The sequence below is a fragment of the Erigeron canadensis genome, chromosome 7 (genome assembly GCF_010389155.1).
Source record: "Erigeron canadensis isolate Cc75 chromosome 7, C_canadensis_v1, whole genome shotgun sequence".
NCBI classification, from domain to species: Eukaryota; Viridiplantae; Streptophyta; class Magnoliopsida; order Asterales; family Asteraceae; genus Erigeron; species Erigeron canadensis.
Genome location: NC_057767.1, coordinates 11039110 through 11064091, shown reverse-complemented (window position 1 = coordinate 11064091; position 24982 = coordinate 11039110). Strand labels below are relative to the sequence as shown.

General features: G+C 34.4%; 2 protein-coding genes and 1 pseudogene across 3 annotated transcripts; 1 reads left to right on the top strand and 2 right to left on the bottom strand.

Moving 5' to 3' along the window:
• Positions 1-1576: 1576 nt before the first annotated feature.
• LOC122607351 (inorganic pyrophosphatase TTM1) lies at positions 1577-9489 on the top strand. 2 transcript variants are annotated; one of them, XM_043780308.1, is made up of 12 exons: positions 1577-1840; positions 3866-4242; positions 4783-4897; positions 5000-5195; positions 5279-5392; positions 5474-5647; positions 6236-6430; positions 7064-7186; positions 7266-7378; positions 8173-8224; positions 8291-8557; positions 9076-9489. In XM_043780308.1, the coding sequence occupies exons 2-12, from the start codon at positions 3903-3905 to the stop codon at positions 9304-9306; spliced, it is 1920 nt and encodes a 639-aa protein (XP_043636243.1). In that variant the 5' UTR covers positions 1577-1840; positions 3866-3902; the 3' UTR covers positions 9307-9489. The 2 variants fall into 2 exon arrangements, with proteins under 2 accessions (XP_043636243.1, XP_043636242.1); XM_043780307.1 differs by having other exon boundaries at positions 1578-1840; positions 8104-8224.
• A 460-nt stretch (positions 9490-9949) lies between these two features.
• On the bottom strand, positions 9950-12551 carry LOC122608123 (H/ACA ribonucleoprotein complex subunit 2-like protein). The gene is made up of 4 exons (XM_043781216.1): positions 12329-12551; positions 12104-12173; positions 10589-10694; positions 9950-10218 (listed from the first exon to the last, which is right to left on the bottom strand). Exons 1-4 carry the CDS (start codon positions 12465-12467, stop codon positions 10057-10059), a joined length of 477 nt encoding a protein of 158 aa, XP_043637151.1. The 5' UTR covers positions 12468-12551; the 3' UTR covers positions 9950-10056.
• A 4259-nt stretch (positions 12552-16810) lies between these two features.
• On the bottom strand, positions 16811-17987 carry LOC122606473 (annotated as a pseudogene).
• Between the last annotated feature and the right edge of the window lie 6995 nt (positions 17988-24982).

Genomic DNA, 24982 nt, shown 5'->3' with positions numbered 1-24982 from the left:
TATATATACAATTAAAAAACTAAATTAATAAAATAAATAAATTAAAAGGATACATGTCGTTTAAAGATTATGCCACATGTTATTTTAAAAATATCTCAATCTTGTTTTAATTTATTACTAGATATTATGAGTTCTGTACTCTTTTAAAAATTTCAATACATATGTCTCCTCCAACAAACTTTCAGTAAAAGTCTACAAAACATTTTTTTCCCACAAGACTTTCTCTAGCCTATCTCTAGTTTGAAAACTTTTGTGTTACCATTTTCTTTCACTTTGATCATTTGACACCACCTATTGGAAAAACTACATGTCGCCCACCCAAAACTACCCACCCCACCACAGTACCTTGTCGACTGCATCCAGTCACCCACCACCTACCTCACCAGCTCCCTCCCCCTCCCGTTTTCACCACCTCCACTTGTTAGTCTGTTCCCATCGAAGTAAATACCCGTCAGACAACACCACCATTGATTCCACATACCGTCAACATCCCATCTCCATTGACAGCCTCCACTCACCAGTACAACCGGCTTCATCCTTCACCCTAAATAAGCTGATTAATACAGTTCTTTTTATAAATAAGCCGAAAAGAGTTTTTTTGGAACAAAAAATATGCTTAATTTCTTAATACAGTTCTTTTTATAAGGGGTTAAAGATGTGATGTTAATAATCAAGATTACTTTCTATATTTTTAAAACATTACAACAGAGATAAAAATTTAGTAACATTTGTAACATGGGAAAAATTATAAAGTATCTATTATTTAAGTATCAACAATATTTTGAAGAGATTACATTTGAAAAGTTTGTCTTGCAAAAACTTTTTTTAAATACCGCCACTAGTTTGGCGTAACAATGGTAATGATGGATTCGTTGGCTATAGATCATTTGTTCAAACCTAAACGACTAGAGGATATATTCAGATATATCTTTTATGCTATTAATAGTCGCTGATGTCACTAATGATTACTGCCACCATCACAACATCGTCATCACCACCACTCCCGTTGAATTACACTGCATTCTTGAGTTGTTTTTATAACATAAAAGGAAGGAAAAGAAAGAAATAATTTATTTTTGCAGTCTTAAGCTTTTTTAGTGAAAGAAATGAATAAAAAGAAAAGAAAATTCAACCCTTTTTAGTCCCAAAGTTTTTTCTCATAAATGGGCTGATTGTAAAAGAAAATTACGTAGTATGTTATCTAATTACCTTTTTACCCTTATAAACTTATCAAATATTGTATATATAATTACAAGAGGACATAATGGTAAAATTAGATTTAGTTTTCTTCTCTCAGACTTGAGAATGTGTATTATTTTTCACTTTCTCTTCTTTTCTTTAATTTTCTTTTTATCTCAAAAATGTATATACATATATATATTTTTTTATAGTTTCTATTCTTTTCTTCCCTCATCGATTACAATTTTTTCTTTTCTTTCTTAAACGAAACAAAAACTTGAATATAGTGTTAGTATCCGATTCTACATTTTGAACCTTCAACATTTGTCTCATAAATTTGTTGACCAACAACTTAAAAAATATCAATCTTTACCGCCAGACGTCCTGTTAAACTGCCACCAATCTTTCCTCTTCCCTCCCTGACTCACAAATCACAATCACAAATCATCTTTATTTTCTTCTGCAAATTGACTCCTACTCAAATGGACTTCTATTTTTTTAACCCCACATAATTCTTGAATATTCTTTCTAGATCACTCTTTCTCAATCTTAGTTGATCAATTTATTCTTTCTTTCTTTTTGAGCCAACTTTTTTTGTATCATTCATTTATACCCACAAAATATTTTGGTCATCTTTCTTTCATGAGTCCTTTTTGAAGAGGTTTGTTCATCTAAAGCTTACATCTTTATTACAAATATGTTGTTTACTTGTTAGTTAATAAATATGTTCAACTTTCTTTAGATTTTGGTGGGGTTTTGTTGGAATTTAAGAAAAAATTTATGTTGGGGCCTTAGATTTTATTAATAGGTTTTGTGGGGTTTTGCCTGAATTGCTTATAAACCGGTAAACGAAAGAGGGATCACTCTTCAGGCTACCCGGGAAAGTCGAGTCTTTGTCTAGCTCTTATATATGTGGCCTAACTGGTATTCTGGTATCCGTTTCTTGTACTTTTTTCTGTGGCTACTCCAAGATGTTTATCGAGTTATGTTTGTAACCGGGTCTAGTTTAAGACATTTAGGATACCTTACAACTAGGCAACCTTAGAAATGGTTTGCCTAAATTGCTTATATGTATAAATTTATGAAGTTTTTAATTCTTTAGTTGTTATAGACTTATAGTTGTTTTTAAGTAATTAAAATTGGGCAAAAAATAATAAGAAAAAGCTTTATTCCCCCGCTTAAGCATCATAGAACATAAATGATTGATCCTATTAGATTCCAATAATTGATATTGATGGTGTGAAGTTACTATGTTTGTTTTAGCAATTTTGGATAAGCAGGACTATAAAACAATCATAGTGTAGTTGATATTACAGATCTTCAAAGTGGTTACATGATGTGTAATGTAATTTTCTTGTTTTGATAGTAGTTTATGTTAGATTGCCTAGCGAGTTAGATGCACATGAAATCTTTGGTATTGTATGGGGTGTTTGAATTTGCAATGTTGAGTTTTATTATATCATCAAGATTTTGTTATTGAATAAAAATATTTCTGCTTTAGTTATAAGGGGGTTTCAGGAGAGAAATCCCATAAGGTAGAAAGTGTATGACGAATTTTGGAAGTTACATGTGGATAATGAACCCAATTTTATTTTATTTTACCGTTGATGTCAATATGAGTCTACATTTCTGAAGCCTTTAGTTTGAGTTCTTGATTTGCTAACTTTTTTTTATTTAACTAATATTAGGTGTTTTTGATTGATGGGATTGGGTAAAATTCACCAAGGGACGAAAGTTATACTTTTGTCCTTATTCTTTCTTTTAAGGCTCTAAGCATTAGTAGGATATTTATTGGTTTATTCTTAGATGCTAATAATCAACAGTGATGGTGCTATGTTGCTTTGTATTAGTTTTATCATTTGAGTTATCATTTCATCACTTTTTAGTTATTTGGTAAACAGATTCTGTAATCAGTTTTATATAGATTTAACAAAACACCTGAACCGTGAGCTAAAGCTGAACCTCTGGAGGAACCTATTTCCGTTATCAAAGCAATTTCCTACCGATCTATGCCATTCTTCGTAGTATACCTGACAAAGTGGGAGGTGTAGCCGCATTAGCACTAGTTTTTTTATGTCTTTTGGCTTTACCTTTTTTTTCCCCAGTTTAGGTCCCTTTTACTTTTTAAGGGCTTTTATTCATTTTTCGGCATAATTTCACTGTTCGTTGTTCAATCTATCAGGAAGTTGCATGATGGGCAGATAGGGCGGTGGATAACAACTGGTTTGGGTTAAAAAGGGTCATTTATAGTACGGCGCCAATATGGATCTGGTTGGATTGACCCGCTAGCACGTTTTGTCCAATATGATAAGCAAATGATTATTGCAATATTTTAATAACAAAAAAAAAACAATATTATAACTAATCTATGAATATAACACTTTAGGAGGTTGTATGCCCTTAGAATAGACTTTGGAAGAGTTTCAAGCTTTCAAAGCTTTTTATCTGATATTTGAGCCGTTTGAGATTAAAGAGGAACAGCCCAAAGCAACCCGTTGCTTAGTAAATGGGCAGAAATTAGTGGTCTAATGGAATGTCTTTACTAATTAGAATTTGGCAACTACTTCCACATAGTATTACACCTTCAAACAGAAGCATATCCAAACTCTACCAGAAGTATGTAGTTGTGCTGCTGTTGTTTAGTTTTAGTTTATTCTACTTTTTTATTTTTTAACCATTTTTGCAGCATACAGGGAAAAGATATAAAATCCTATTTGTAAAATATGTCACAAGAAAATTCTTCGGTTGTTGAATCGCCTAGACGTCGTTCTGGTCTACTAAGAGATCAAGTTCAGTTGGTGAAAAAGAAAGATTCATCCCGTTATGAGATTGCCCCTATTCAAGATACTTTGTCATTTGAAAAGGGTTTCTTTGTAGTGATCCGTGCATGCCAGTTATTGGTTCAAAAGAATGAGGGCATTCTGTTAGTTGGTGTAGCCGGTCCATCTGGGGCTGGGAAGACTGTATTTACTGATAAAGTCCTCAACTTTATGCCCAGTATTGCTGTCATAACAATGGATAACTACAATGATGCAACTCGTATTGTTGATGGCAACTTTGACGGTAATTATTTGTTATGTTATTGCCTATTTCTCTTTGTTTTATAATCAATGATATCTTACAAAATATAGATTTATAATGATACATTATATCAGAACTATGTTACAGGTTTTTATCGATTTATATGTGAGAATCTTGGGTTACCTTATTTGCTTATACAATTGTAGAGTGTCATCGGAAAAAATCTTGTTTATAGTGATTGATGTTTCATTTCAACTCATTAAACTCCAATTTACTTCCTTTGCAATTTCAACCCATTTACCTGAAAATTGGTTGATTTAGGCTATATTTAAGCTTCAACTGGCTATATGGGGCTCACTTAAAAATTAGCTAAAAGAAAACAGTTCAGATGGCTTTATTGAAACTTGTACTTTGGGTATGTATGATATTTAGGTGGTTTAGGAAGGGGATATCTGATATTTTCCCTATTTCATACATTAATTTGTTCGAAAGTCACCTGTTTTGACCAACACCCATCTTGACTCAATATGCAACCTATTCTTGTGTCACCACTACAGCCATCTGACCAATGTTATTTTGCAGATCCTAGGCTGACAGATTACGACACATTGCTTGAGAACATCCATGGCCTGAAGGAAGGGAGGTCCGTGGAAGTTCCCATATATGATTTTAAGTCAAGTTCACGAATTGGTTACAGGTTATGAATCTTTTTCTTTATTTTAGAGGGAAAATAGTTGTATTGTTTTCTTTTATATATTTTTAGTAAGCTCAAGAGTATTATACTTGCACGATGTAACAGAACAGTCGAAGTTCCCTCCTCTCGTATAGTCATTATTGAAGGGATTTATGCACTTAGTGAAAAACTAAGACCATTATTAGATCTCCGTGTCTCTGTCACTGGTGGAGTACACTTTGACCTTGTCAAGCGTGTTTTAAGAGACATTCAACGTGTTGGGCAAGAACCAGAAGAAATAATTCACCAAATTTCTGAGACGGTATTCAGTGTTACTAATTTTGTTTTATTATAAGCTTATACATTGCGATTTGTCTCTAAGCTTCAAGCTGTTCGTGCACACAGGTATATCCCATGTACAAAGCTTTCATCGAGCCTGATCTACAGACTGCACATATAAAAATCATCAACAAGTTTAATCCCTTTTCTGGATTCCAGAATCCCAGTTATATTTTAAAGGTTAACCTCGGCTCTTGTTTAAGCGGGAATTAGCAAGGGTAATTTTTGGAATTCTACTGACTTGTTTTTATTTAACTGTAGTCTAAGAAGACAGTGACCCCTGAGCAAATGAAAGCAGTTCTTTCTCAAGAACATGAAGAAATAAAAGAAGAAACTTATGATATATATCTTCTTCCACCCGGTGAAGATCCCGAAGCTTGTCAATCGTATCTGAGGATGAGGAACAGGGATGGAAAGTACAGCCTGATGTTTGAGGTATAGATCTTTCCTAAAAAATTTTTTTTTTTGCTTAATAAATAAATATTTTTTATATCACATACAATAGTAATTTCCAAGGCAATGCATAGCGTGTCTGTAGTCAAGGGTAGAGATATGCACGCTGTTTAGGGGTATTTTATACTTGATTATGCGTTTTGAAAAATGAGTAAGTGATATTGTTTTATAAAACTGGTAGCTGATTAGCTGAAGGTGAAACTTGGCGAAAAACTAAAAGGTCTTCAAAACATTGCAGCTAATTTCTGGAAAATACCATGTTCAATGAAAATTTTCAACACCTTTGTTTTTTAAAGATGTCATGTGAAACTTACTATATTCTGTTTTTGAAAGATTTTGATTCAAGCTTATTTGCCCGTTGTCAAATCTACTATATATATCATTCCTTTATATTATAATTAAGTGGTGACTAACACATGTCGCAAGTAATCAAACGCTTCTCCCAAAAATTTTGTCTAGTTAAATGTTGCAATTCTGATCAGACAGTATAAAAGCACACGAATCCTGTTTATTTAGGTAATGTAGAAGGCACGAAGATAAATGATATATGCTTGTTATTTGTATTTCTAGGAGTGGGTGACTGATAGTCCATTCATCATATCACCTAGAATCACCTTTGAAGTGAGCGTTCGTCTTCTTGGTGGACTAATGGCATTAGGATACACAATTGCTGCCATACTCAAAAGAAGCAGCCATGTATTTTTTGATGAGAAGGTCTGTGTGAAAAGTGATTGGTTAGAGCAACTCAATCGCACCTACGTTCAGGTAGTTTATATGACTATTATCCTGTGATTTAACAAATGGATGAATTACATGAAAAGGTAAACCAACTGTAGTGTTTTCTGTTTCGGGCAACAAACTTTGTTTTCCTGATGAATCCTCGAACTTTTTAGAAGAATCATTCAGAAGTAAACTCCACCTAAAAGGGTCCACATTGCTTCATCAGTTTGGGATTTTTTTTTTTATTAATTTTATAAAATATTGTGGGTTTTTATTGAATATTTTATTAGTTTGAGAGGTTTCATCATATAATTTGGGAGTTTCATTTCAAAAAGTTCCTCTCAAAAAAGGTGGGGTTTGAGAAGGAAAGACGAATAACTACCCATTTGCTTTATTCTTTTTTTTTTTCTTTCTTTCCGACTCCAGAATTTAGAAACAGAATTTATACTCCTCACATTTCCTTTATTTTCTTCTTCCTTTATATTCATTTTTCTTTTCTCCACATTTTAAACTCGAGACTGTAGTGTAAAGGTATTTTTTCAGACAACAAGAGTTGCTTACCTGAAATAATATCTTAACCAAAGTTGATTACCTTTTTTATGTATCAGCCATAATAAAAGTATTTTTGTTTATTGAACTTCACACGTTTTACTTTTCTATTAATCCAAATTGGCTAAGGTGCAAGGAAGAGACCGTTTGTATGTGAAATATATTGGAGAGCAGCTTGGATTAGATGGAACATATGTTCCTCGAACTTACATTGAACAAATACAGCTAGAAAAAGCCGTAAATGATGTGATGGTATGTGCTATCTTATAGCAAGCTTGTAAGAGTTTGTGATTTGGATTCATGGTCTTGACTGACTCAAATAATCCTACAGACATTGCCAGATGATCTGAAAACAAAGCTTAGCATAGATGATGATTTGGTTTCAAGCCCTAAAGAAGCTTTATCTCGTGCATCTGCTGATAGGAGATCCAAATACCTTAACAGGTACATTTCATCCCCAATCGCATAACTATATATCTATAGCAGACAGGCCTATTGAAATCCTAGTAGTTGAAATTTAGAGGTGGAATATTCAACCAATTACTTGGGAATGTATCGATCTGGTATGTTCTATTTCTAACGTGTCAAAAAAGTAAAATTAAGATATATGGCTTTAATAGAAGTTGACCTTGTCATAAGTTTAAACAATTTAGAAAACTCTCCTATTTATCATCTTAAACATTAGGTAATAGTAACGTAATTTATGCTGTTACACTTGACACATACTATCTAAACTTATGCACAAAAAGCCGTTTGGGTGCCTGTCCCTCCCTCTTTTATAAGTGCCAACACAAGTAGCCATTTTGATCTGTTATCAGATTCCCCAGCGACATTACAACTCCTCGCTCCTTGTGCAGGGGTCCCTCTGGCTCAATATTTCGTATCAACAGCACATTTTGCTACCTCTAAGTGTAATATTGTGTAGTCACATTAAATACTCAAAAAATGGATAGAGTATGACACACTCAAAATAACCTCAGCTAGTGAGCCCATATTTCCAATTTTACTTGCATTTGGGTTGGTATTAGCTATTCTTTTTAAAGGCTGGATATTGATTTGATTTGGGTCAGTATTAGTGGGTCTTAAAGAACCAAGATCAGTTCTTGTTATATACTTGTATGCCTATATGCTATAGGTAAGGTTTTAAATTTGAATTATGCATCGAACAGGGGTGGTGGACACTCATTTTCTAACCGTGAAAGGAATTTATCAAAGCTGACAAAACTTTCCATTAATAGTAGGCGATTTGATGGGAGGACACCTGATTCACCAGCAACAGTGGCAAATCAAGTAAACTCCTAATCTCACATGTTTTGAAGTCTTTGTTGTTTCTGTATTTAACACTTTGCCTTTTAGGGAGTCATCACTAACCTATCAGAACAAATTTCCACTCTTAACGAAAGGATGGATGACTTTACATCTCGTATTGAAGAACTAACTTCAAAGTTCTCTCAAAGAAGAGTGCCGAGCCATCAAAATATTGCTAACCAGGCTGAATCGTGCAATGGCTCTGCAACTTCACTGTTCATGGCTGGCCTAGGAAATGGTTCATTGACCGGTCAACTGCTACCTAATTCTGCATCTTCTAACCAGTTGGCACGAGAGACCCCCCTCATGGAAGAGGTGCACCATTGATCTTCTCCAATTTATATTGCTTCCTTTTGTAGTCTGCGGTGGCAAGAGGCAATATTAACCTGTTCTCTTACGAATCATTCAACTTGGACTGTGGTTTATCTTTGATACAATACCTTTAATTTTGCTAAAATGAGAACAGTTCAAATGGGCAAACAAGGCATACAACCATCTAAACCATTTTCTTAAAGATATGTTTTTCTCGTAATTATTTTGTTTCTGTAACACAAAGTGTCTTTCATAAAATAACTTAAACCGATGGTAAGAAAAGCGTTTATGGGTCAACCAAAACCGACCAGGTCTGACCTGTTTCAATCTCTGAAAATTCCCTTTCAATGATAGATTTGATAGCTACTTTTTAACCTTTACCTATGCCATTTGAGTTTGACCCATCCATCTTGTCACCCCTAGTTGTAATACCCAAACTCCAGGCTTGTGGCCAATAAAGATGCAATTTGGAGGGTTTTTTTTTTAAATTTGTGGTTTGTGACCATTATTTTCGTGAGCAGGTGCTACTCATAGCAAGAGGTCAACGTCAAGTGATGCATCAGTTAGACAACTTAAGTAGCCTGTTACGTGATTATGTGTCAGAAAAGGGTCAGCAAGGAGGATTACAGCCGGTCGATAAGAGCAACAGATTGACAGCAGCAATCGATTCCTATGGAGGACCCTTAATTGCAACATTGGCAATTGGTGGGCTGGGTTTCTTATTTTGCAGGGCCTTGTATTCTCAAAAGTAACCCCTCTTTGATATTTCTTTCTAAAAACAACCAAATAAGCATGCAACTGGTTGGGACCAAAATCTCATGTACCATAGAACGTGTAGAGGATCAGGTGGATCTTGTCCCTAAAAGTGCATAAGAACAATATTGTATAGTAACAAAGAAAGGTTAATCTTACAAACGGTGGCTCTTTTTATCTCATTTAACTTATAGCCCATATGTGTTGGTGCTTGGATTTACTATTTCGGACTCGCTAAACGGTGCATCAATGAGATTTGTTGTAACCAAATTGCAGACAACGGTTCAATAATGACTAGTTACAAATTCAACTTGCTTGTTGTGGCTTCAGGTTATTGTTTTTCTCCCTAACAGTTGAGGTTCAAATGCTTAAAACGGAAATAAGTTTAAGACAACAAGCTAAAAGTTGTTAAGACAACACACTAACCATCTTAATTTTAACCAAAAATACTACATATTGCTCGACCCATACTCATTTTGCAATTTTTAGGTTAAAACAACTAATCCCAAGTGATGAGGGCAATACATTAGATTCAAGTTTGAACTGTGAAAGAAAGGGCATAGCTAGAAAGGTCTTGTGACTAGAAACAAAGATACATTCTATGCACGAAATAAAAGTCATGTGTTCTGATTTGGCCATCACTGGAACAAAAGCTCATAACATAATAAAGCTGCTTAAAAATATAAACAACTGATACCAATACATTGAAATATATATGTTGCTCAAAGGAAAGTTACAAGCAATTGTTTTCAGAACATAGAAGCAGCAAGTGATGTTATTTCTGTAGCAACTTGATCATATTCGCTTTTCAGTTTTTGCTGGATTTCCTCTCCAAGTTCTGCCTTTGTTGGCTTGGGAAGAACAAGAACACAGCATGTCGGCCTCTTGGTTGCACCTGCATTTGCAAGATCCTGCAACCACCCATTTTGTCATCTGATTGGTTAATATTGAGCCATCGGAGGTGCCATTGGAAACCCGGCATGAGTAGCTGACAGTTGAACTAGACTTTGTGCCAATAAATACAAATGGGTAGGGATGGTGGGTCATTAATTTTACAGGTCCAGGCAGGCTGACTCAACACATTTTTTGTACAAATTTTCAAGCGTTAATACTATTTTAATATAATTTATTTGGTTTTATATAAGAATCAACACGTTCATGCACTATGAAGCAATAACAACCACTACTTCATGCAAAATCAGCACATCAAATCAAGAAAATCATAGCAATAGCATGGTATTACAAAATAATACGAAGGTTATTAGGAGATAGCAAACTTACTTCCTTTGATGTGACGTAAACATATGGTATCTCTGACTCTTCGCATAATATCGGAACGTGAGTTATCACATCAATTGGAGTTATATTTCCCGCAATTACACACACTCTGCGCTCACCAAAACAAAAAATATAGATCAGCAAAAAAAATCATCTATCATCCATAAAACAATATGCAAAGCAGATATATTCAAAATATACCCATCACATCAGATGGTTTCCTTAAAATGGAACTGATAGGGTGTTTATTTCATAGATCCAAGTGTCCCAAACTACTGGATTAGAGGAGACAATTTCAACGCATTTACTTGTTAATGAACAGATTTAAGTTGTGTTTTTTACGGAAAATGAGTCAAATGAATAGATTTAGTTGAAAGGGAAGTGGGTCATATAGGCGTAAATAGCCAAACAGGTTAAAAGTCATCCAAAGTCTCAATGTAGTGCACACATCCTCTTAAATCGTTTATTCAAAGATTTACTCAATCAATTTTGTAATAAAAGCCAAGGCATTTTAACTATCAACTTAATACAACAGAGAAAACAAAATGGACAAAAAAGTGTTTGATGGTCAATCAACCCAACCCTGCATTCTTCAACATGTGCTTATAAATGATTTGTTACAACCCAAACAAACTTAGATACGCAATCCACCTGAATGCCAACAGTACATGTTTTCAATTAGCAAAAACCTAATTCCCATTTCTCTCTTAAAGAATAAAAACTTAGAAAAATAACCTACATCAACTTGTTAACAAATGAATACACATAAGGTAAGGTTTTTAGTCATCTGACTTATTTTGTATACAGAGTAATTAGAAAACGACTTTATCAACATTTTTGTACATCAATTTAAACATCTGTATACGAGAACTTAACATGTTTTGAAGAGGTTTTAAAGTTAACAAAATGGCCTAAACATGACATGAAACCAATTTTTTACATCTTAAATGTAAACATGTAATAACACAACGACTGAATCATAACAAGTGAAAAAGTATGCCGGGTGCTTTATGAATAATATTACAACCTCCAACAATCAATAATGTGAAATATAACATATCCAATATATGAACATACATCATCAAAATATACTTAGCGAATCATAAACTTAAATGGTGTTTGAGCAACACACATTTTGACTTTCTGCTATCTACTTATTGCTTGGTTTTCTAAGCCGAATTTCTCAGCAGAAAAGCGCTTATGCGATCCCAAACACCCTCTTACTATTATATGAAAGGGTCAAAGTAACTAAGAAACCGAATACCATGACTACACGGGAATGAACCTCAATGTTACTGCCTGACTAGAATCACATCTGTTAAAAATAAGCATTAAAACATACCAAACACCTTCAAACTACTACTACTACTACTACTACGTGTCGGCAGCTTTCATTCAAAAACACACTCCCAGATACCCTATCTTATCACAAGTTGGGGAAATTATCATATATTTTCGATAAATCTGAGTAACTAGATTATTTTCTCTAATAAAAAATATTTAAAAATAACAACTTACCCTTTATTACCACGCCTGATGCTTTTCACAACCTCTTTAACTCCTCTTTTTAAACATTTATGTTCCGCAGCTACATATCAACATCATTTACACATACCACCAAAATTAAATATCATACTTTTTATAAATAATATTATTGTGTGCGTGTATATATATATATATATATACTGTATCAAATAACAAAGGTTATGTAGTGACAGAAAGTCAGTCAGAGAGAGATTAAACCTTTGCGAACAAGTTTTAAGGTACGTTTAGATAGTTTTTTGCCAGCAAGTGGTTTAGCAATTGGTGCTAATGCTAACAGTTTCTTCTTCTCCTTTTCTTTCATTGTTGATTTCTCTGCTTCACTATCACTTCCCCCCATTTTCCTTTTTATCTCTTGAGAGAAGATGAAAGTTGGGAAGGAAAGTGATCAAGGTTAAGTAGGGTTTATTGGTTTGTTTTTTTTTTTTGGATTTTATTGGTATAGTTCAAAATTAAATACGGAGTAAATAAATAAAAAGTTCAGTGATTGACTGCTTGTTAAGTCGTTATAAGTGATATTTTTTTAAAACGGAATTTTACCATCTACAACGAATGTATAGATTTTTAAGCACACAATACAATTACATGATGCAGGTATCGTTGTAGAGGGCAAAAATGTGTTGTACGAATATCATTTCCCTAACTTATACTTGGCCCACGCCCAGGCTCAAGTATCTTACATTTATAGGAGTCACGATTGTAATAATCAGCTCACTCGACTACTCGAGTACCTCGTGTCGTGATTTGATAATCTGGGGAGTCAAGTCAGGTCGACTCGGGGTCAACGGGTCAAGCTCGGGTGAAACTTAGTCGAATTCAGAAAAGTTAAACTTGGGTCATGATTGGTCAATTTTATTTTTTTTTTAATAATTATTATGTTTATGTTTCAAAACAATTAAATTTTTACTTTTAAATATTGGGAAGTGATATATTCACAACCCAAATTTGCCATGTATAACATTTGTCTGCAGCAGACAGTTATACGTTATGTAGTAATATGTTTGTACTTGTTGTATATGACAAATTTATGTTGCGAATATATCAATTTCCTTAAATATTATGCTCATGTTCTTCGGCTATGATGCACCCAAACTTCAAACAGGTCGGCGTATCCGTTTCGGAAACTCCTTAGGAACCGAAACTCGTACGAAATGTTTCCTTGAAGTTTCCATATATACCGAAACGTTTCTATGAAACTTTCATGCCGTATCTAATTAGTATTGAGGTTTCAATGAGCTTTTTCTATTCTAAAAACGATTGTCATCTTGCAACTATGCATACCCCCAACACACAAACCCCTTACATTATACAATAGAGATTACATTCAAGCTTTTTCTATTTCAAAATTGATTGAAAAATTTAATCTGTTATCACCGATCACCATCAAGCATATATTATAAAACTATACATATACAATTATACATGATTTCACAAGTCACAAGTCTTAAATCTCTCTCTATATAAAATCAATATATTTTTATATTTTTAAAATTTTTCATTGTTGTATCTTTGTCGTATCCGTATCCTAAAATTTTTAGTTTTATCGTTCCCGTTCCCATATCATTTCCGTACCCATTTACCGTATCTGTTTCAGTGCTACATAGTTCTTCGGGAAAGTCAAGGCAAACTAATACAGTAATAGGTACAATGACGGAGAAGGAACCCATTATCTTTGAAAGAAAACACAGTATTACATTACACTATTAAATATTTAAGCCCGCGTGATTTGAACATGTGAAATCTAAAAAAAGCAAAATCACAATTCCTTTAGTTCAAAAAACACAAAAAGTTTTAATAATCTTAATTTGACTAAATATAATTAGAGGAAACCAATTTTTTATCAAATCCAAAATATATGGCATTTTATACAAAACGAACAAGTTTTTACTTTATTGGTAATAATTAATAATTAATGAGACCTATTTTAACTTGACGAATTAAATAAAGAAGTAATATTCATATCATAATATTTTGATATATTTATCTATATCTATACTTCTATACTTCTATACTCCTTATTAAAAATTATCCACCCTTGTTGAAAGTTTACACAATTTGAGACATACAATTTTACTTTTTTGCCCTTGGTCATCTCCTTACTCTAATAATCTGAATATCTTATATCCCAATAAAAATTACACATTAATGATATATTACATTATTAGTTATTACTTTTTAAAAATATCTCAATTAATTTTTTACATCAATTATTTACACCACTTGACGTCTCTTTTACCACCAAAAGTCGTCCCCCACCACACCGTCGCCGCCCCAAACACCGGCGCATAGCGCGGGTGCCGTGCTAGTTATATTGTGTAATTTTTGGAACAATAAAGCATATTTGCGGTTATATAAAGTACTAGTGCTCAGACCCGTCTATTGAACGGGTAGTCTCATGATATATAATACTTCTTATAATAATTGTGAAACAAAAAGTGTATGACCAATATCACAAGTTAATGAATACGAAAGTTAAAGAAGAAACATATGAAAAATAACTCCATATAAATATTGATTCCAGTTTACCTTTTTTTTTTTTTTTTTTTTTTTATCAATTTTAGTTAAATAAAAGAGAAACAAAAAGTGTATGAGCAATATTACAACTTAATCAATACGAAAACTAAAGAAGAAACATATGAAAATTAACTTCATATAAATATTAATTTCAATTTACCCTTTTTTTTCATGTTTAGTTAAATAAAAAGAGAAACAAAAAAATGTAGAGTATATAATTTGAAAAATACATATTAATTTGTCAACATAGACCATATCGTACGTTTTGATTTTCTTCGGGTTGTTCCACTCCAAAACAGTCCATACATGCACAACACGGGTAGTCGATTGTAGCTTTTTTTTGCCGTAGGTTTTTTCTTAGGGTTGAGATTATGTGAGGGTTTTTTCTAGATGACATATATATAGATAATAATAATAAAGATTTTTTTATAAGACTTTTTATTAAAGGTCGGCCTTTTTTATTAAATAAATATTAAAAAATATAGGATTAACTAGATTTTAGACCCGTGTCCAACACTGGACACGAGACTTACGACATTATTAATATTATATATATTGATGTAACTCATAAAAGCTTATAAGTTCAAAGTTGAAGATATATGTAGATATTATGTGTTTAATTCAAATGCCAAGAATGTTAAGTTAATAGAAAGAAACTAATGTAATAAAAAAACATTGGAAGCATATACCCTGCTTCATCAGTTGAAAGACTTTTTTATAGACGGAATTTGTTGTAATATATTTTGTCTTCCCATCTTTGTCACATATTAACACCTTAAAGCCCTTTCTCGACTTAACTTGAGATAGTGCGATGTACAATTGTTCTTGTGTGAAAGCCAGACTTTGTAGATAGAAACCAATTTTAATAACATTGTAAAAATAATTATTTTAGTTATTTGTTTTTTATTAATTAAATAAAATTATGTAAAAATTAAATGGTGATATCATCGAGAATCAATTTGATGAAATCGATCGATATAATTAGTTAATAAGTCGTAAGTTTAACTGTCTCTATTAATATTTTAATAGTACAATTACTATTAAAATGTTGATATATTTACATTAAATTTAATTTATTGTTAATTAATTAATTAATTATATATATATAATATAATGTATTATTGGATATATATTAGTTATTATTTTATTGGATAAGTATCAGCTATTATTCTATCGGATATATATTAGCTATTATTATTTATTTATTATATTCAAATTATTGGGTAAAAAGTGTAAATTTGTTATGAAAAAAACAAAAAAGTGTAAATTAAAGTCAAAATTGAAAACAAAAGTCAACATTAAGAAATCAAGAGCTATGATTGGTCAATAAGTTATTAAAGCAACTGTGCTTTAATATAATAAAAGATAAGGATGGAGTTTTAGACTAAAGGAGGAGGATTAAGAGTACCAAGTATACCCAACCCTCTCTTTTAGTTATAATATAGATAAACCAAAAGTTATGTTCTCATATGAATATATTAGAAGTCATAACCCATTTATTATATGGCCTTGAATTCGGATCCGTGCACATGATACATAATTATATAGTAACTCGCATATGTGGCGAGTTACTATTCGTCCATGCTATAACTCGCACCATTATTCGGTTTTGTCAAATCGCATATTATTCAGGTTTTCTAATACGAGTTACTTCTTCGTTTTTTCCATATGTTTTTCCTTTCGGGTTTTCATATAAATATATTCAAAACGTTTATTCTTTTTTTTGTAACAATATTCAGATTTTACCACATTGGATCCCTTCCAGGTTTAAAATTACGGGTTACTTCTTGGTTTTTTACATATTTTTTTTTCTTTTGGGTTTCAAATAGTATATCAATATTTTTATTTTCTTTTTGTATTGCCTTTGAAATAAATTTCTATTTCATATGTCAAGATTTTTTTTTTATTGTCTTAGAATAAGTATATATTTTATATGTCAAAGTTTTTTGCAAACATAAAATCATCCATAACAAAAAGCAATCGAACTAATTGAAAATTCGCAACGTGCAGATGAAGACTATTGTGGTTTTGCCTTTAAATAAATATATATTATTTGATATGATAAACTTTTAAGCAAACCTATCCATGACAGAATATTTGTTAATTGAACGTAAGTACACTAAATAACACAATTGTTTCAACACGACAATTGATGTCCAGTAACGCGGGCTGGAAATTTCCTAGTTAAGTAAGGATCAAGTTTATAACGAGTGAACAACTTGTAACATGACAATGAACCCAAACCAAAAGTCAAACAAGAGAAACAACAATATGCAGAAGATGATCGATAATATACAAAACCATTATTTGATGAAGTCCAGTCTAATCAAAGTTCCGAACCAAGGATCAAACCTGAACCCATAAACTTCTCCCTAGTGATGGCATCGATTTTTTGTTTCATCTCATCATTCAAATAGTTTTTCCAATCACCAATCTTGCCTTTTCGAAAGTACTCTCGGTTCGCGACCTTTGCCTTCTTACCAAAATTTTGAACACCCTTCTTGTTAATCTCCAAATTACTCAAGTTCTCAAAACTACACAACTTCACAATTTCATCTACTATCCCTTTTTCCTCTTCTTCCAATGTAAATTCCTTCCCTATATATTTAGCCAACTTTTTTAACTCTAATGCAGGATTTTTCATGATTTCCTCATACTTTAAGAACAAAATCTTGTCAGGAGTTTCCAAACCTGCTTTCCAATACGACAAAACATGTTCCCAAAATGGTCCATACTCGGAAACCCCATCACAAAAAAGCATAAAAGCTTTATCGAGCGTAAGAGGAGCTAACTCATTATTTGATCTAAGTTTGTTCATAAAAATCCATTTTGAAACCAACACGTCTTTCGGGTCCCTACAAATATAAACGAATTTACATGAAGTAATGGATATTGGTAAGAGGGTTCGAGCCAAATGTGTAGAAAGTAGTCTAGGAGAAGGATAGGAAGTAATTCCTCGAATAAAATCGGAATCACTTTCAATGAAAGGTATGGCATCATGTGGTCCATGTTGATGCAAATAATGGTTAGAAAAGGTATAAATGTCGCGGTTAAAGGTGGAGAACATAAGGGCTTTAAGCCACGTTGTTCCGGATTAGATAAAAGAGGCCAAGAAGATGTCTGTTGAGTGAGATTTGAAGCAAGTGTTGATAAGTAAGTTGTGTTTGAGGGCAGTGGAGGGTAACCAAAATCCATTGTAGTTGTACAAGTTTTTTATCATCCAGCCATTAGCATTAGGAAGTGTTTCTATTAAGTGTTTGTACTCCTCAATGATCTCTTTGCACTCTTCATTTTCTTCTTTTGATTTTTTAATGGCCTTGGTTTCAATAGGAGGAGAATTTGACATGATGCAAAAAATTTGATAGAAAAGAATGAAAATTGATTGATCATTTTCCAAGTATATATATCAGATTTGAAAAAGTATGGTAGGTGTCTAGGTGAAAGTCAACTTCTCAATATCCTTCTAGTACAATCCTAGACCAAGGAAGACTTTTTTTAAACATTATTTTATTTCAAATAGACACATTTCAGTCTAGTACGGTATTCGGTTCTTGTTTTTTCTCAATTTCAGTATCGATACTAACCGGTTCGGTACGGTTCCAGTACCGATCTCATCCCCACTTCAGCAAATATGTGCTATACAATTTAACTACTAATAAGATATTAAGATTTATAAATTATGAGATGTTACATCTACATACCATTGAAAATCAAAAGATAACAATATATGTTGAATCCATTGCATTGTGGGATATCCGACTAGTAGTCTAGTATATATATATTATATATATATAATATATATATATAATACTCTAGTGAGAACATTTTTAAAATAAGAACGGTGAAAATACTTAAAATCATCATTTTGATGCATTAAAATTCTACAAAACTAACATAGTACATAACTAATTATCATTATTTAAGTGTTTAACAACACATTTATCCGTCAAAATCAAAAAAATTACGTTTTTTGTTTTGTGCATCCATCTTGGATGCATATTCATCAAAATGATGCATCTAATGAAACGAACAAGACTCGAAAACCAATTAAAACGAAAAAGTTGAATTTTTTTTTTTAAACCCAGACTAATATTCCACAAACTAGTCTACAACAGACTAATACTCCACAAACTTCTGCACAAACCCATTTCGACCCAAAAATTCATTTCCACATATTAACAACTAGTAATACTAATCACAAACACATTTACAAACTTGTTAAAACATACCACAATACAACTAATCCAACAACGACCAGAATTCGAAAAGCAATTGACCAAGCATATCCATAAACAAATGTACCAAAACATGACCATAAACAACCAAGTTTGTACCATGAGCCAAAGTAGAGAGGGATTTCTAGGCCTCTAACCAAAAGTTTGTCATTCCTCCAAGAATGACCTAATACCTTCAAATCTTGCAAAGTCACTTCGAGCTCTAGTCAACTCTTTCAAATCAACACACTAGTTCCTTCTTTAGGAACTACCTATAAAAGGGTAAACAACTAAAAATATAAGCAAAAGCTTAGTGAATATACTTGCGTACATTTACGGATACGAAGGAGGGCAAAGTACAAGGACTTTCACATGTAACCTATGGCATCGTCATGTCACATTTACATATTCACCTTGCACACAAACGATACATATATGGATCCATATAAGCTAAACAATCACATCTATCGGGATTATTAGGCCCCGGAGGTTCTTAGGCCTCATATCATATCAACTTTCGTGATTCTTAGGCCCCGGAGGTTCTTAGGCCTCATAAACAATGCCCCACATGGGCTTGACGCCAAATCAATTACCATGCTTGGAACATTCACATCTCATGGTAATTGACCCAACGTATACATAAGGGTATGCAAATATACTCACCTCCTCCGCAACAAAGAGAATAATTCTAAACAACAAGCACAAGCAAGCTTCAACCTAAAATCATATCGTAAAATGCATAAGCTTACATTCACAACTTGACTAGTTCAATCTAGCCATTCTCAATCCCTAGTCTTTTCTAAACCCAAAACCCAACCCATTTGTCATTGAGTTACTTTCATCTTTAACTATGACATTAGGTAGTTCAACCTACCATTTTCATTCACATATCAATAACTAGTAATATTTATCTTTTCTTACAAACTCAATTTATCACATGAACTTATCAATTTCATAATCAAACACATCATGTAACTCAATGACAACTACGTTAACTAAGGAATTGGAGAAAATTAACCATAATTCATTTCCTAGTAAAAACCCCCAAATTGGTTCACTCATGAACCCTAATTTCAAAAGAAAGATAAAACTAAATTAAGGGAATTCAATACTTCAAGATTTAATGAGCTAATTCAAGACTTAAATTGAAAATCCTCCTTTCCCCTTCTTCTTTGAAATTTTCGGCCACCACCACTCAAAACCCACAAACCCTAGCTTTTCAATTTCTTGAATGAAGATTATTTGATGGTGATGATTATTATGGATGTTTCTTATCCTTGAATTTGAAGGAAGTTAGCTTGATTTGAGAGAATGAAATGAAATGCATGTAGAGAATGAAAAAGAAGAAGAAATTAATGGGTGGAAGAATGATTCATCACAAGTGAGATGGTTGGCACATCAGGGGCTTGCCACGCCCTCTTCTCTTTTTGTGGGTATTTTTACCCGTCATCCGTTAAAGTTCCAACTAAATTAACCCTATATCCAAAAATAAAATACTAGGAAATTAATTTAATGTCAAAACTATGAAAAAGGGTTAATTTCTTTTACCTTAAATTATTTGGGGTGTTACAACTCTCCCCCACTTAGAACGGATCACGGCCTCGTGATCCAAGCCATATGCAAAGACGGATAATAAAGTAGCACATCATGCTCGGATTCCCATGTACATTCGGACATGCTACCATGCTTCCACAATATCTTGTAAGTTCTCACCGTCTTATTTTGTACTCTTCTAAGCTCTTCCTTGACTATGGCAATCGGCTCTTCGATATAATTCAACTTATTATCGACCTCAATTTAATTCAATGGTACATAGGAAGACTCATCGGCAAGGCATTTTCTAAGATGTGACACATGAAAAGTAGGGTGAATTCCCGATAACTCTTCCGGTAACTCCAAACGGTATGCAACCTTGCCAACTTTAGCCACAATCTTGAATGGACCAATAAAACGAGGGCTTAACTTTCTATGCTTTTGAAACCGTAGGACACCTTTCCATGGGGATACTTTCAACAAAACACGATCACCAATACTGAATTCAATCGGCCTTCTTCGTCTATCCGCATAAGACTTTTGTCGGTCTTGAGCCGCTTTCAATCTTTCTTTGATCACATCTATCTTCTCAATGGTTTTCAACACCACTTCCGTGCCACCTATTTCTCTTTGACCTACTTCTCCCCAACAAATTGGAGATCGACACTTCCTTCCATACAACATTTCATACGGTGGCATTTGAATACTAGAATGGTAGCTATTGTTGTATGAGAATTCTACCAAAGGCAAGTGAAGATCCCAAGTGCCTCCAAAGTCAATTATACATACTCGAAGCATGTCTTCAAGCGTTTGAATGGTTCTCTCACTTTGGCCATCCGTTTGTGGGTGATAAGTGGTGCTAAGCTTAAGCTTGGTACCCATATCTTCATGAAATTTCCGCCAAAAATGAGAAGTGAAACGAGTGTCTCTATCCGAAACGATGGAGATAGGAACTCCATGTCTAGCTACAACTTCTTTCACGTAGATCTTTGCCAACACTTCGGATGATGATGTCTCACGGATAGGAAGAAACAAGGTACTCTTGGTTAGTCTATCAACTATCACCCATATTGTATCAAATTGATTTCTAGGGGTCTTGGGCAATTTTGTGATGAAATCCATGGTGATCTCTTCCCACTTCCATTTGGGAATTTCCATCGGTTGCATCATACCATAAGGCTTTTGATGCTCCGCCTTCACTTGTGCACAAGTCAAACATTTCTCGACATACTTCACTACGTCACGTTTCATACCGGGCCACCAATATTCTACTTTCAAATCATGATACATCTTTGTAGCACCGGGGTGGATGGAGTATTTGGATTTGTGAGCCTCATCAAGTAGAACTTGCTTCAACTCATAAGAGAATGGGATCCAAATCCTCCCAAATCGTAAGGTAAGGCCACAGGAATCCTTGGTGAAGTATTGAATTTGACCTTGAATTCTTTCTCTCTTTGGATCTCGTTGCAAGGCCTTTTCTTGAGCTTCTCTTATTTGGTCCAAGAAATCGTTGGTGATCAAAACCCATAGAGGGGAAACAACTAAAGCATGATGAGAACTCTTCCGACTCAAGGCGTCCGCCACAACATTAGCCTTTCTAGGATGGTACAAGATCTCACAATCATAATCTTTCAAAAGATCTAACCATCTTCTTTGGCGATTATTGAGATCTCGTTGTTCAAAGAAATATTTGAGGCTTTTATGATCGGAATCAATGGTAAACTTGACTCCATAGAGGTAATGGCGCCAAATTTTCAAAGCAAAAACCAACGCCGCTAACTCCAAATCATGAGTAGGATACCGTTTCTCATGCTCTTTCAATTATCTCGAAGCATAGGCAATGACCTTACCCCGTTGCATAAGGACACAACCGAGGCCATTAGACGATGCGTCGCAATACACCACCATATCTTCGAAACCATCAGGCAAAACAAGGACTGGTGCTTAGCTTAATCTTTCGCGTAGTTGTTGGAAAGCCATCTCTTGCTCGCTCTTCCATTCAAACTTGATATTCTTTCGAGTCAACTTGGTTAATGGGGAAGCTATTTTAGAAAAGTCTTGGATGAAACGACGGTAATAGCCTGCTAGACCAAGGAAACTTCTAATCTCCGATGGATTTTTAGGTTGCTCCCACCTCATTACCGCATTAATCTTGGCCGGATCCACCATAATTCCTTCACTATTAACCACGTGACCAAGAAATTGCACTTCTCTTAACCAAAACTCACATTTGGAGAATTTGGCATAGAGTTTCTCCTTACGTAATGTTTCCAACACCTCCCTTAAATGAACTTCATGATTGGATGAACTTTTGGAATAAATGAGAATATCATCGATGAAAACGATCACGGACTTATCAAGCATAGGACGACAAACACGGTTCATAAGGTCCATGAAAGCCGCGGGAGCATTTGTGAGTCCAAAAGGCATGACAACAAACTTAAAAAGACCATAACGAGTCCGAAAGGCGGTTTTAGGAATATCTTCTTCACATACCTTGAGTTGATGGTAACCCGAACGAAGATCAATTTTAGAAAAATATGAAGCTCCTTGAAGTTGATCGAATAAATCATCGATTCTAGGCAAAGGATACTTGTTCTTCACGGTGACTTTGTTGAGCTCGCGATAGTCGATGCACATTCGCATGCTTCCATCCTTCTTTTTGACAAAAAGTACCGGTGCACCCCAAGGAAAGTTACTAGGTCGAATAAAACCCTTGTCAAGCAGTTCTTGAGTTGCTTCATCATTTCTTGCATTTCCATTGGAGCCAAACGATAAGGAGCTTTAGCAATAGGATTAGTTCCCGGAATAAGATCAATTGAGAATTTAACTTGCCGTTCGGGAGGAATGCCCGGCAAATCTTCAGGAAAAACATCGACAAATTCATTAACAATAGGGATGTCTTCGATAGATAAGGGTTTCTTCTCAACATCAACGATGTGAGAAAAGTAAGCATGACACCCACGAGATATGTAACGTTTGGCACGGGCGAAAGTGCACATGGGTATAGAACGCTCTTTCCTATCACCATAAACCACCAAATCTTCGCCCTTAGAGGTCTTCAAATATACCGCTTTTTCATCACATGCGATCTTGGTGTTGCAAGAGCTCAACCAATCCATACCCAAAATTATGTCAAACTCTCCCAATGGAAAAGGAATCAGATTAGCTTGAAAGAGTTCCGAAGAAATTTTGATCTTACAACCTTCATACACATCCTTCACTAATTCTATCCTACCATTACCAACCTCAACTTGCAAAGTATTTTCTAAACATGATTTAGACACGGGAATAACATGAATTACTCTAGTTGCAACAAATGATCTATTCACTCCCGAATCAAAGAGAATACGCATAGGCACATTATATACAAGGAATGTACCTATGACAACATCATCGGTGTTTCTTGCTTGCTCCACGGAGAGTTGAAAGGACCTTCCTATCTGATTCCCATGTGTTTGGGCATTCTTCCTCTCCGCCTCCCTTCTTCTTTCTTCTAACCTCTCCTCCTCCGTCAATTTTGGGCATGAGCTTCTCATGTGGCCCTCTTCAAAGCACTTAAAGCATATAATGGGTCTTTGAGGTTTAGACCTACATTCCCGACTAGTGTGCCCCGGCTTCCCACAAGTGTAACAACCCTTGTCCGCCGCTCTACAAACCCCCGGATGATTCTTCTTGCATTGACGACAAAATGGGACATTTCTTTTATTTGGGTGGTTCCCGGAACTACCCTCTTGTCTAGGCCGCTTGTTTGGAGAATTTACATCTTCATATCTTCTTTTCAAAACACCTTCATCGACCCTAGACATTTCAATTTCATGATCCGGGGCCACATCCGCCAACATGGAGAAAGACTCCATTTGACGCAAGCTAATCTTCTCCCGAAGATTCTTCCTCAACTTCAAATAAAATTGCTCCTTGAGCAATTGGTCATTTTCAAGAAACTTCGGACAAAATTGAGCTTTGTCCAAGAATTGGGCTCGAAATTCGTTCAAGCTCATGTTGCCTTGACAATCATTGAGGAATTCGCTCCTCAACTTAGTTACCTCGGCCTCCGACCGGAACTCTTTGAAGAACATTTCTTTAAATTCGGGCCACTCAACATTATCTAGTGCCCCCTTCTCAATAGCCAGCAACCCATCCCACCATCTTTTCCCACTGTTTCTTAACATTCCTACCGCGAATATGACCTTCAAATGTGTAGGGCATTGACTAGTACGGAATGACCCTTCTATCTCTGATATCCACCGAGTACAAATGATGGGATCATGATCACCGTGATACTCTGGTGGGTGGCATACTTCAAAATCTCGGAAAGTGAACTTCTTCTTATAAGCTCTTTCCCCGATCACTTCCACCTCCTTCTCCTCCTCATTCTTCTTGCCTTTATCCTTGGCATCACCTTTCTCAATTTCCCGTTGCACGTTAATTGCAACCTCTTCCCTGATCATTTGAGCTATGTGGTTATTCATAGCCTCTTCCATTGTTGCGTTCAATCTTTTGAGTAACACTGGAGTGTACTTCTCTAAGGCTCTCCCGATTTGGTCCGAGATATCCATACTATCTTTAGCAAATATGGGCTCTTCTTCTTCTT

Bases quoted from the DNA above. Each gene is read 5' to 3' on its own strand.
- LOC122607351 (XM_043780307.1), top strand. From the start codon at position 3,903: ATGTCACAAGAAAATTCTTCGGTTGTTGAATCGCCTAGACGTCGTTCT. The intron at 4,898-4,999 runs GTTATGAATCTT...ACGATGTAACAG, and splicing joins AGTTCACGAATTGGTTACAG to AACAGTCGAAGTTCCCTCCT. The intron at 7,379-8,103 runs GTACATTTCATC...TGCATCGAACAG, and splicing joins AGATCCAAATACCTTAACAG to GGGTGGTGGACACTCATTTT.
- LOC122608123 (XM_043781216.1), bottom strand. From the start codon at position 12,467: ATGGGGGGAAGTGATAGTGAAGCAGAGAAATCAACAATGAAAGAAAAG. The intron at 12,174-12,328 runs GTTTAATCTCTC...GTTGATATGTAG, and splicing joins CTTAAAACTTGTTCGCAAAG to CTGCGGAACATAAATGTTTA. The intron at 10,695-12,103 runs GTAAGTTGTTAT...TGGTGAGCGCAG, and splicing joins ATCAGGCGTGGTAATAAAGG to AGTGTGTGTAATTGCGGGAA.